At 43.9% G+C, this 13901-nt stretch overlaps 1 protein-coding gene across 9 annotated transcripts in view; it reads right to left on the bottom strand.

Moving 5' to 3' along the window:
- The window catches only part of DBN1 (drebrin 1), a 181318-nt gene that overhangs the window by 69596 nt on the left and 97821 nt on the right, over positions 1-13901 (bottom strand). For all 9 annotated transcript variants that reach the window (XM_069244501.1, XM_069244499.1, XM_069244498.1 and 6 more), the window contains exons 2-4: positions 6076-6131; positions 5640-5752; positions 3001-3075 (exon numbers count right to left, since the gene is read on the bottom strand). In XM_069244501.1, coding sequence (XP_069100602.1) covers positions 3001-3075; positions 5640-5752; positions 6076-6131 — 244 coding nt within the window. The remainder of the gene's footprint in view (positions 1-3000; positions 3076-5639; positions 5753-6075; positions 6132-13901) is intronic.

The following is a 13901-nucleotide window of genomic DNA, read 5'->3' on the forward strand; positions in this document are numbered from 1 at the left end:
CAGTTGACCAAGCTCTAAGATTTATGTCAATAAAATGGAAGAATGTTGACCTGGGGGGGGGTAACCTTTATGTGGTCTTTATAGACCTAAGAGCCGCATTTGACCTGATCCCCAGGAATCTGCTGTGGTCAACATTATCAAACATGGGAGTGCCAATTGGCCTCCTGAAACTTATAGCTCAGTTGCACCAAAATACCTTTGCCCAAATCAGGTGTGGACAGGGGGGCGAGCTGACTGACCCTGTAGCTATCAAAAAAGGAGTTAGACAAGGTTGTGTTTTGGCACCTACTCTTTTTCTGCTCTACATTAATAATTGCATCCACTACCTAGAGAACTGCATAAATGATTCTCCGAAACTGGGTGGAAAAAAAATCCCCTGCCTGCTATATGCAGATGATACGATCCTACTATCAAAATCGCCAATGGGAATTCAACACCTGATCAACCAGTTCTGTGCTTACTGTAGTGACTATGGTTTAGATGTTAATATTAAGAAAACTAAATTTATGATATTCACTACCTCTAAAAAACGATTGCGTACTAATATTGAGATGAATTCGACCCCATTGGAGAAAGTCGAAGAGTTTGATTATTTGGGTTTCAGATTATCTACATCAGGCAAATGGAAGGCAGCTATTGACAAAGGGGCTCTGATCATAAGCCAAAGAGGTGGGGCCTTAGTCCGCAGATCTAGAAAGGCTCCGAGCCCCCCTCTGAACATTCTCGCGGAGATTTATAATGTTCAAATCAGAGCAGCAGCCCTATATGGAGCGGAACTTTGGGGGTCCCATAAAAACCTGGACATTCTGCAAACCAAGGAAAATATTTTCCTTAGGCAGGTGTCCAGGCTAGGTACGGGTACACCAATGACCCCTTTAAGGCTTGACCTTGGTTTAAATGGCATTAAATCCATAGCGGCCTTAAGACCCCTTTCCTACTGGATTCGTCTATGGAAATCTGCTGAACTAGAACCATATAGGCTGGCTATAAGAGAGTCGATAGCCGCCCCCAAGGCATTGGAGAGAATCCCTTGGCTGAAAGAGATGAAAATTGCCTGGGACAAAATGGGTCTTTCCCATTATTGGAATCACCCGGATCAAATCCCTGATAAGGCTAGGAGATTTGTTACAAGCAGATATTGGGAGAAAGTTAACGAAGATTCCCTGCACCAAAAGAGGGCGGGTAGGTTAACAATGGATTTTCTTCAAATTAAGCATGAACCCTGGGCTGAGAATTTCCTGAACCTCCCTATCCCTCCGCATGCCCGCGCTCTATACCTGCAGTTAAGATATGGTACATTGCCTACCAATGGTTTCACGGCCCACTGGCCATCTAACATTGCTACAAATGATAGGTGTATCTTCTGTCAACATTGTAAAGAAACATCAGAGCATGTATTATTCTTCTGCCCTTTGTATAAGACACCAAGAAAGAGGTGGATTATTCCCCTCTGTAAAAATATGTCATTTCAGGATAGAGTGACCGCCATTAGAATCTGTACGCATGATTTCTCTCCCAGGGTAGCCATTCCAGTTACCAAATACTTATCGGAGGCCTGGTACATCCGTCGCAAGTTCATTGCACCTAAAGGCTCCTGAGTCATCTCTATACTAGTCTTTAGAAGGATTTTAATTTTCTCTTTTATCCTCTTTGTATTGTTTTTAGTAGGAAATTTCCATTACGAATTTGTTGCCTTTCTTATGACTATCAAGACGGCACAAGCTTATATAGCCTTCCCATATAGTTTTTCTGTTGTTTTTTGATTGGTACTCTGATAATGTTTCCTTTCAGTCCATTTAGACTATTTTCTGTCTTTTTTGTCTTCTGGTTGTGCACACTGGTCCTCCAGACAAAAAGTTTTATATTTTAGATTTTAGCTCTCTCCCCTTTTTTACTATATCTATTTATGTCCTATTTTATTGTATTTATATACATAATGAAATGCTTTGTTCTGTTGTTCTTATTGTTACAATGTTTTGATGTCTATTGGCTCTATATTGTTACCATGTTTTTATCACATTCTTTTTCTTATGTACGATTGTTATTATTATCTCAAATGGACTAGACTTCTAGACTGAATGAATTTAATAAATAAATAAATAAAACTTGCATTGAACTGGGTATTTTGCTTCAAGTTTTCACAGTTGGTTGAGGTTTCAAAGCAGTCAGACAATCTCACTGGATTTTGGACCACAGACGATGGCTGTTTATTTCCTCTCTATACTAAATCTCTCAAGTGAGGCCTCATATTGGACATGGTCGTTTTTCAGTACTATCTGGAACCACCAATTGATCTGTACAGCCGACATTGTTATGTATTTCATTTGTAATATGGAGATTGCAGAATTTCAAAGGTGACTGTACTCCATTTGATTTTCGTAAGTAAAACCCATTTAAAAAAAAGACAAAAACGTGGTTCTGGAACAGACAGCCCAAACAGGTGTAAGCCGAAGACTTTCAAGACGTCTCCAGCCAGGCAGAGCCTTGCTTGGGTGGTTACCAAGGGCAGAACAACATGACGATAGAATGCTTAAATTCGTGCCATGTTAGGAGTACGAGGCTCGTGATAGAGTGCAGCTCCTCCTGGCATGGGAGGAATGCATGTAATGATGCCCAGGCTGGCACCAGTGCCCTCTTACAAACTCTTGATGGCGTGCTAATGCTGTGTCGTTCCTACTGACGTGCAACTGGACTACTGTCTTTCAATTATCTGTGGCTTGACACGGATTAGTGTCCTAGAACACCCTGTGATGTCACTATACTGTACCTCTTGTGACACTAACACACTAGACCTCTTGATGCACCACTAATGTCGAGTAATGTATAACTTGGCACAATTGTCCTGCAACTGCTGGTGGCATTAAGGTTCTACAGCAATCTTTGACATTGCACTAATGCCCTTGAACTCCTGATGTTTCGCCAATGTAGTACAACTCCTTGTAGGGACACTAGTTCCATGTGGCTCATACTAAGATGAGAAAAATGGAAGGTGCCACTTACCTGAAAGAACTCTGCAATCTTGGCCACATGACTGGCACATGCACATTTACGGGCATCTGGAACATCTTCACCAACCTGCAGTAGTACCCATAAAAAGAAGGACAGAGAAAGAACAGATGAACGCTGGTACCTCTATGCCCCGGACATGCCACATCAGAATAGTGAGTTGTACAAACTGCATGTGCTTCGGCTACACTCCACACATGTCCAAGATTCGTCATCACCCCTGACAATACTTATCCTTCCATAAGTGCGCTTCTACTTTAACTGCACATGCAACATTTTCCCACCCTCTCCCCTTTTTCACCCCAAGCAAAGAGAGTGTATTGGATTCACAAAGGTGTGTCCACTACAATAAGGGATGGCAGACAACTGTGGTAACCAGTCCCTCGATGGAGGCGGGACACCAATCCTGTATGCTTCTGACAAGATCATCATGATGTTCTGGATTTCAAGAAGCACCTTGTATTAAAAAAATTAAAAAAAAGGCAATGGCAAAACCAACAGACAGTTCTTGTATTTTCAGCTACAAGTCAGTACAAAGACAAGGAGTATCCGGGTGCTCTGAAAGCTAGTAACATGGGGGCAAGGTGAAAAGGAGCTGCCATGCATGCTGGACAACAGTAGGGGCCTAAATGTGTGAGCAGCACATGAACCGCCAGCCATGCATGGCACCACAACTGTCAGGTGACAGGGACATACTGTGCTGCATGTTAGAAATAATACAGGTAGCGTATCAGATTGACTTGATCTGAAGTCTTGCAAGGTAACAAGATCAGATGGCAATCCTGTAGTCAGGTTATCCCATCTGAAAAAAGAGAAGCAAACAGTGGGATAATCTTAAGGTTTGCACTCGAATGCTGACTAAATTATTGAAAAACACAAGACTGCTGATGTTAAAAATGATGCAAAAAAAAAAGGATCTGTAATTGTTAAGCATTAAGGAGGCCGCCAATGAATGAAGTAACAATCCAACTGCCATCATCTAAGAAAGAAACATTCTAGAGTGATTGTCGTTGGTGATAGTTAAAGATGCAGGACTGGGGAAAGAAAACGGATTTTTTTCACTACACGAGACTATCCCTTTATCAGACAGTGCAGGAATTAGAAATCGATTTGTAGATTCAGCAGGAGAATCGGGTCCTGGAACCTACAGGGTCTGATGCATAATGCTCCATAGGCTCTAGTGGTTCTACTAAAGTATTTATGTATTAAAAATACATTCTTTTTTCAGAGAAACACAGCAGTTCTGGCTTGACGTATACTTTTATTGAGTGAAAATTTCTAAATTTACATTTTATTTGAGACAAACAACTATTAACCTCCTAAAGTAAGTCTTGGTTACTCTTCCAACGCGATCATATAGGACTGAATGATTTTGTGTTCACTCCACTATAAATGGAAGCAGCTCACCAAAGGGCTGTTTTCCATCAGCAACCAGTAGCTAATCAGAATGGCCTTATTCTACTTGTTTTAAAGGGTGGGCAACCAAATTGCAGAAACAGCACAAATGCACTGTAACCTCCCTTTCAACCGTACCAACTGGAGCAGAACTAAGGCTGATTTACATATGCATTTCCTCTGACTGACGTTTCATAGTATGTGGCTAATAATAAACTGGTATGTAGTCCCTGGCAATTGTCAGTGTCACACATTCTTACCAATATTCCACCCTTCACCTTTGTGCTTTCCTTGGTGCAATGCCATATATCTGACAAGTATGATCACACATATGTCCTGTGCTCACTGTTCCAAGTTGATATTCACTGTTGAGACTAAGATAGGCCAAAACCAGTCTGAGGTTGCTTGTGTTCTCAGAGGGGGCCTGGCAAGGCAGTTTCGACTTAACTGTTTCAAATTGTGGTGTTTTTATTTAACCTGCTAGGAGATAAAAATACATTTTGCTGGCTTTGCTTTTAGGCGAAAAATGTGCACACCATTGAAAATAGGAGTGCCATGGAAACTAATGTCGGGAACAGGAAGAAGGGAAGTTGGAAGGTTAACACAGAACAGGGCAGACCTTTAGACGTATGGTGAGTGAGGACCTTGCAGCAAAAGGAGCTTTGATCAAAAGTGTACGCTGAAAGATTCATTGGAGGCTCTGCTGAAGGATATCTGTTGTGTTGTCCATCTCTAAGTGAGACAGGCAAACCGCAGGTTTTGCGAATGAATCTCATGTGCCCCATTTTGACTGACGCTCTGTGTCTCCCAAACTCTAAATGGCTCAATAAGTATAATGGCGACTTGGCTAACCTTTACAAACCGTGCCAGAGAGCTTAGACCGTGAGGAGGAAAGATACTACTTTCACTGATACTGTTCACTTTCTCCAGGACAAAGAGAACAAGTCGACACCCGATTTCTCTGCCTGTCCATGGGAGATGTAATTTTCCCAGCAGTTCAGGTCGTGAGATCAAAAGGTACAGTTTTCTCGATCAGGGAACCTACAATAGAGGGCGTTTTCTTTCACAGCTCCACATTACTTGTCTGCCCCCAAAACTTTGTATCCATTCTCACTTACTGCCTTCCACTCTCAGTACCTATTCTCTTTGCCCCTTGAATTGTACTTTATTTCTGCCATACAACCAAACCCCTTACCAGCCCTTAAGCACCACCTACCAGCTCGCCCTTAAGGACTTACCCAGTTGACAAGGACGTATCGTGGCAGAGTAGCCTGTGGCTCCTTCACACTGCAAAATCCATACATGACCTTCTGATTCTCGAAGTGACTGGAGAGGTCCGGAAGACCTCCTCCTGGAAAGGGCAGAGGTAGAAAAATAAAGAGAGAAGGTCAGAGGTACAAAAAAAGAAAATAGGGCGAGATTGGCAGAGGTGAGAGAAGAGGCAATAAATTATCGAGAAAGAGTAAGAAAGTGTCTCATTTGTGCTTCATTATGGTACTCACCTTTGGAGGCGTCTGGATGATGGCAAGGTGGAGGGGGAGAGAAGGATGGATGAAATTAGGATGGGTGAAACAGGAGTAGGTGAGCTGGGAGGGACAGTGGATAAGAACCGGAGGGATGATTGGGGAAGGTAAGTGTCTGTGCATATGGTATGTGTGACGTAAGTCCTCTTACCGCCTGATGAAGATAAGGTAAGGTCATCAGTGTCTCCATCGTAGGTGTAAAGAGCCCTGTGAAGAGAGGAAAACATGTGATGTTAAGCAAAGGATGGTTCTGGAAGGGCAGCTGAAGCAAGTGAGCAAAGCAACTCTCTATCTGCACCACTTGTGTATATCCCTGTGCATCCCCGGCCTGCCCCCAGACCACATCAATGATCAGGCCAAGCTGGCATGTGTCACTCTCTCAGTGGGCCACAACTAGGGGGCTGCTTTCACGCTAGATAGGCTGTCATGGCCCGACAACGCCCTCATCGCCCCATCCCAGTTGCTGCCTCCTACAGTGTGGGGCTCGTTAGAACATTTTTGCAAGAGCTGATTTTGATTTCCATTCCGGCCCCCGAAATGCATGCCTTCACAGCAGCCAATGACCGCTTCAGAACCGAAAAATCGACTGTCTGGGCCTAAACTGATCAAGTAAAAGGGAATGGAACCCTAACAGTGCCTCCTGCCTCATACGCATGTTCCTCAGCTTCCTGTTTATTCACATTGCGCCGTTTCTTCTACTGAAATTATAATATTTTCAGAAGCTACCTTTAAACACTGGAGCACATGTTTTCGCTGTTTCATGCGACGCTTCACCAAATTATACCCTGCATAATAAGCTGCATCGAGGGAGCTGGACTTTTTAAAAAAGTTAAAGTAATGTATGTTTTTATTTAATGGTTTAAAAAAAAACATCTAAACCAGAACGATATCAGGGTACGGTGCAAACAAAAATAACTATGTAGAGGGTACTTAGATAAACCGTTAGGAGGTGAAGAGGGGCTCAATTCTGGAAACAGCAGGAGTCTCACAACAGGTATTAGTACACTAGTCCAGTCATCTGCTATTTCCAGACAGAACTAGGAGACTGACATTCACACTAGAATACCAAAATCTAGCCTGACCCATCCAAACCACCCTACACTCAGCAGTAAGACTAAGCAAAAAAAAAAAGGAGGACAGAGCACATCTCACCAGTTCAAAGGCATCTGAACTGCCTCCCCGTCGAGTAGCACTGCATACTCAAAACGGCATACAAAACCTACAAAATCATATCTTGTATTCCATAGTACACCAAGCACAGAAACTACACCTCCTGGGTGGGGGAGGGGGGGGGGGGCAGAAACTCCAGTAGCAAAGAAGTGTGGGTGTTGGAAATCTGAAATTCAACAAGCAGGAAACTCAGTCTTTTTTAGAGGAGCAGCCAGAGAATTGAACAGCATGTCTGCTCAACGGGGGAGCCCACCTTTTGCACTGTGGCCTACTCTCAATGATAAATTTAGTTGCAGACAGTTTACAACCAGGTGTATTTTTTTATGTCTGACAGAAATTTACAAAGGGATTCCGAACAGGTCTAAACCCATTTATGGGTGTGAAGGATCACTGTCACAAGAGCTTAGATCTACACAACTGCAAATCCCACTTTTGGGCAAGACATTGAGTTCCAAGGCATGGATTCCCTTGTAAGTTTGAGACTGGGGTCAAATTTGTATGTTTGCGGAATTTATAAACTCTAATCCATCCAATTTCCATCCTAGAAAATGTCTAAGATCCACTCCAAAACAGAGCCTGCGTATATCCTTTTGAAGGGTGGGAAGAGGAATGGATCACCTCAGATTTGCTAGGGGGTGGGGAAAACGGTTTCTCCATGGGACAAATATTTTCCTCGTGGAGAACATATAGACATTTAAAAAAAAGTCTAGTTGCATAGTTGGTCATATTTCACTTCTTTTGGACTTCTCTGCTATGGAGAACTTTATAAAGTAGGAATAGGATTCTGCTGAAAAGATAGCCTTAACTTAAGGTTATGACTGCAATCTTGCAATTGGCTCAGCTTTACAGGCATATTCATGGGAATCTTTGTGAATTCCAAGAAGCAGGAAAAGTACGTTCAGGTGCACATCTCTGCACACATTTTTTATGAATCTAGCCCATCGTTTTTAAATTGTGAATGGAATCCTCTTCAACTGGTAACATTACCTCTTAAACAAACTCCGCACACAAATAATTCATCTATCTCAACCCCCAAAAAATACTTTTGGTTTGCTCTGTATCTCCTTGCGTGAGTTCTGTGCACTCCGGAATATGTAAGTGTATCATTCTTGCGTCTATGTCTACCTCTGTAAATACGGATATGTGGCATTATATGATTTGCCTACAAACTTTCACTCACCAGGTCCAATTGTAAAGTGCGTTGACAACATCCTAACGTCGCCCGAGCTACACAAAACTCAAAATAAATAAATCTAGTGTGAGAGCTCCGGAATGGATAGGTTAGGGGGAGGGGCCAGGAACGGGTACAAGCAGGTGTGATAATGTCGGGTCTGGATCAAAGGGGTGTGAGGGAGAAATGATAGGGGAGGAAGGTCCATGTGAAATGGGCGTAGGGAAGAAAGGCGTTAAGGTGACCAGATTTTGAGAAGCAAAAAACGGAACAAGTGCATATACGCAAACACACGTTTACAAGACTAAGCTTTACCAATGTCAGGACGTCCACCCTTCACCCCCTCCCTGCTTACTCCTCTCCACTGTTTCTCTGCTGGGAGAGGGCTGCTCCTGTGCTGCCTGGCACAAACAGACACTTAAATTATTTCAGACGTCAGTGGCGCTTGTGGGGAAGGAAGCATACATTTCAAATCTCCTTTTTAGGATGACCTGACCTTCCTCAGAAAAATCGGGTATTTTATTTAAAATGAACAAAAGCGTCGGGACAGGCCACTGAAAACCGGGTCTGTCCGGGAGAATCAAGGACGTCTCTTCACCCTAAAAGTCGCGTGGGAGGATACATGAGAAAGATGGATTGTGGATGTAAGGGTAGGTGAAGGGAGAGAGGGCTATGACTGAGAAAAACGGGGCCGCATGTGGAAGCGGGGAAAAGGAGAGCAGGACATTGTTGGGAGTATATGAGGCACAAGAATGACAGAATAGGGACCGGAAACGAGGTTAGTGGTGGTGCGTTCGAGAAAATGGAGGAGGGGAGTCATTCAGAAGACAATAGGAGAGATGGGGAAAAGAGCTTAAAAGCAGCTCTCCCATTGCATCAGGTGCACTTACGTAACTGGGGTCACTGGAGGGTCAGCTGGTAACTGTAAACCTGGGGCTCGAGCTGACAGAAGGGGATGAGTGTGATGAATTGTAACGTGCAGCGGCGTCTTTGCTGCAGTGCTCGCGCCATGGCGTGCGCAGGCGCGAGGCTGGCCCTTGCAAGCCGCGGGTTTCAGCCTCCTCTGGGGTGCAGAATCACTAACTCTTCAGTGGCGTACGACCTTACTTAGGGTGACCAGATTTTCAGGAGCAAAAACCTGGACAGGTCAGACATAAAAGAAGAACTAACGACTTTACTCTCACTTTTATATCTGGCAGGTCCCGTTTTTGTGTGTGTGTGTGTGTGTACACATATATATACATACACACACACAATTACAAGACTATACATATAAAATTAGCTATTGCTTGACCTCCCACCCTGCATCCCCAACCCGTCCCCACCCACCTCTCTCTGCCCCCCCCCCCCCCCCCCCAACTCCGTCTTTTTCTGCTGGGAGCAGACAGGGGACTGCGTTGCCTCATAGTAACAGATAAAATACTTTTAATTATTGCATACTCTGTAGGCATTTGTTAAAGGAGAGCATACCTTGAACTTATGCTTCCATAGATAATTTGACCTTTGTCCCAAAAAACTGGACATTTATGTAATAATTTGACCCTTGTCCCCAAAAACCGGGACATTTGTTTAAAATTAAGAGTAGCATCGGGACAGTCCTCTAAAAACCGGGATTGTCCGGGGAAATCCGGGACGTCTGGTCACCCTGACCTTACTGCTACGCTCCAAGGAGATGGGCAGTTGTTTTTCACAACACTTCATTACTTTTTTTATTAAGGATAAAGAGAAAAAACAAAATATAACGAGGAAAACTAAAAATACAAAAGATTACCATATATGAGAAATGTGGTTTGTCCCAACTCTCTAAAACATAAAATAGAGTGAATAGGGATGAAAAACACAAGCATCTCTCTTGATTCCGTGTAGGACAGGGTCACATAACCCACAAATAAGGAATTACGTCATAGTGCCTAACTGGCTGAAACACTTCCAAATTGGCGGCTTGAAGCATCGATAATGACTGTGAAAACAGTGCACCGATGTGCAGGTATCGAGTGGCACTTAGCAGCGTGATGGATGAAGAAGTGGGAGAAACAGGGAAGCAGTTTATAGTTTTCGTCACCTGGTAGTTTTGGGCAGCTCCGCAGGCCCCTTTTTGGTATTTTTTATGTTCATAAACCACTTACCTGGTTACTTAACTGGGAGTTAATTCTGAGATATTTTGTTTCAAGTTTATGGTCCTGAGCAAGTTAAGTGGAGATGTGGTGGAGAGATTTGCTGAGCTAAATATGATTGTCATAGTGAAAAGCCAACAAGTGGCCAACTGGGAAAAAGGGAGGGGGGAGGCGGGGTAAGGTCTCACGATTTCCAAAACAATGCATGAGTAAGTGAACTTGCCTGTGTGTGTGTGTGTTTTTTTTTTTTTTAACTTTACTTTCTGGGATTTTTAGTTACTATCATTCCATCATTAAATAAGCAATGGCAAAGCCAAAACGTCCACTTGTTAAATATTTGTTTAAACTATTGGCTTTGCCATTGTTTTTGCTGAGGTAGTACAACATCTTTAAAAAGTAAATTGCTTTTTGCTTAAGTTGTGAAGCATGAGCAAACAAAACAAAAAAAAAACGCAATGATGCGGACACTGTCCACGAACTCGATTACATGCAGACCTCTACAGAATGACAATCAATAAATTAAAAAAGATAAACATATTTTCTCCAAAGCACTTTTAAAAATGTGCAGTAGCCCAGTAGCAAATTGCAACTGCTGGCCCCTCTCCCCCCAAAAGACTAAAATACTTTATGTCAAGACTGTGTGGGATGGGGAGCAACAGAGGAGCAGGTGTGAGGGAAGGAATGGGTAGTGGGAAGGAGGAAGTAAAAAAAAAAATTAAAAAAAAAGTAAAATGAAGAGCCAGGGTGGTAGAGGAGGGTACAACATGGAGTCCGGAAGGAGCGAGGGGGCAGCTATTAGAGAAGGAGCACACTACGAAAAGAGTAGGGGTCACAGGAGGAAGCAATAGAGAGTGTGCTTGTGGTGGTGGTATGGAGCCTGCAGCAAACTAGAGAGCAGGAAAACACATGCACTCTGATAGAGTGCTTAAACAAAAAGAAAAAAAAAATAGTTCACTAAATGTAAGCAGTTGAAGGAAACAAGTCAGCCAATCAAAAGGATAGTAAGTGGGCTATACTCCATGGATGGCCAAAAACATGAGGAGGATGGCAAGTCACTAAGTAAGATAGAAGCAAAAGAGTGACAAAGCCAACCAATGGCAAGCAGTGGGTAGACTATGTGCCCACTGTATATTGTCGGTATGGTAGTAGGGCACCGAAAGTAAGACTGGGTCAGTCTTAAATCTGTGTTGGTTAGGTCGCTTTGGATCCTAACGCGAGGGAATCATTGTTGGAGAATATCCAGACAGGGGGGGGGTTTTGTTGCTGTGTAGTCCCACAGGGGAAGGGGGAGTCTCCCTTACGGACTAGGTGGTCTCACACACATAATAGTGTAATGCTTCATCATATGGCCACCTAGCCCCACCCAAGCAAGATGATACTGCTTGGGCGGACTCAACCTCTTGGTTAAAAGAACCAGAGGGAGTACTGAAATTAAACTTACTGGATAGTTACTTAGATCCAGATGAGGTGAGTAATAAAATTACCAAGCATGTCACTGATAGTTGCTGCTAGTTTTAATATAGGTGCATGCTGGTAAGACTAAAAGCAAGGGGGAAGAGGCTCGTTGGAGGGTAATGTCTCCTGGAGTCTAAAATCAAAAGTGGATGACCAACATGTTTCTGCCCTCACTAGGTGCTGGTAGGTCAGGGGCATTCGTCAGTGTCGGAGCACACGCAAAAAGTGGGGTGCTCAAAGTGGATAATGAATGGCCTACCTGAACGGGTAGTTCACGGTGGGGTAGGTCTGTGATAGGAAATAGATAGACCACAGTTATTCAGAACATAAGGGTGAGGAAAAGAGGAGAGCACAGAGGGTAAAAACATGAAGGGGGGCGAGTGGGAAAGAGAGGAAAAGAAAGAAGAAAGACAAAGGAAAGTTGAGGAAGGAGGTCTTCCTTGCGCCCTTTTGTTCTGCCCTTTCTCTACACATTTTTTATCTTCTTCTCCCATTCTACCTAAACGCCTAATCTCCTCAGAGTGTGACTACAAGGGAAAACCCCTCCCCGGCATTTGCCAGACCAGAGGCATATCGCCCCCCTACCCCCTGGTAAGTCACATCTGCATGCGTGTGTGATTGCCGTTTACATTTTTTCACCTTGTGCTGTGTGCTTTGCAGTGGTTTGCCACGGTTTTTCTCACTCTAAATATGTTCTGAATAACTGTGGTCTATCTATTTCCTATGGTGGCCATATGATGAAGCATGACACTATTATGTGTGTGAGACCACCTAGTCCGTAAGGGAGACTCCCCCTTCCCCTGTGGGACTACACAGCAACAAAACCCCCCCCCTGTCTGGATATTCTCCAACAATGATTCCCTCGCGTTAGGATCCAAAGCGACCTAACCAACACCGATTTAAGACTGACCCAGTCTTACTTTCGGTTCCCTACTACCCCACACCTTTAGTGATTATAGATTTCTTTAGGGAGGCGGTGTGGGCTAGCAACACTCCCAGTGCTCTCCTTTTGTGTATTTGTATTGTCGGTATGGTCCACAAGAGACTGTCACTTACAGACAGCTAAAAACTGTCTGCTAGGCAAAACCTAATCAGGAACACAACTCCCAGCATGTAAAGCAAAAACCTGGACAGCATGAAATACTCATGCTGGAACTGGGAAATCTGAGAGCCCTGGGTAATGACACTAGAATGACTAGGGGGTCAGCTGAGGCCTGTGCACCAGCTCCATTTATTCTGCCACACCATCTCCAACACCAAGGCTGCTGATGAGATATATAAAAGGCAGGTGTTAACTTTTAACGACTGCTTGTTGTAGGTATCCCTACCAGTTTGATATGTGGCCCATTGTGTGCCCCACATAAAAAAAAAATCACTTCTACTGAAGCCACTGTGTAAGGGAAGAGGTGCGGGTAGGAGCAGGTGAAAGGGCAGCTGACTAGTAAAATGGTAGTTGGCGGAAGGGACTGAGCGAGCAGGCGGACTAGGTGGCTCCATGTCACCAGAACACCACTTTTCCATTTCTGGACTTTGTTTTCACATATGGTTGCTATCCAGTGCTGGTCCAATTAGCTCTTTATGCCTCCTGGAGATATTGAAACCGTGTTTTCATATGTAAACGTGAATCTACTGCCCCATACGGTCGTTGTCTAAAATCTACAACCAACTGGAGGTGTTGCTTATGGCATTAAAACAGAATCCCCTCAACCAACCGGTCTGCTTTTTCAAGCTCCTAGCGTCTTCTTGGGAGCACCATATGGCTCCAAATCACGGGGACACCACTTTTCCTGTCAGTGTCTCTACATTTACAAATCAGTGCATTGCAGGAGTCGGGATCTTGGTTAATTATTCCAGTGCGGTTGACTTGGGCGTGGCAGGGGCCACTGGGCACTCATGGGACAGGTGAGAGGTGTAGCTGACAAGGGGGCGGATGGGAGATAGGTATCCGGATACCGGTGGGTGATGAGTAGAGCGTAAAGTAAAAGGCAAGGAGATGTAGGAGATTGCGGATACTGGGGGCAATTGGGGCATTAGGGGAGGCAATAATGTTGGAAATGAAGGAGCTGT

The sequence above is a fragment of the Pleurodeles waltl genome, chromosome 7, assembly GCF_031143425.1.
Source record: "Pleurodeles waltl isolate 20211129_DDA chromosome 7, aPleWal1.hap1.20221129, whole genome shotgun sequence".
Classification (NCBI taxonomy): Eukaryota; Metazoa; Chordata; class Amphibia; order Caudata; family Salamandridae; genus Pleurodeles; species Pleurodeles waltl.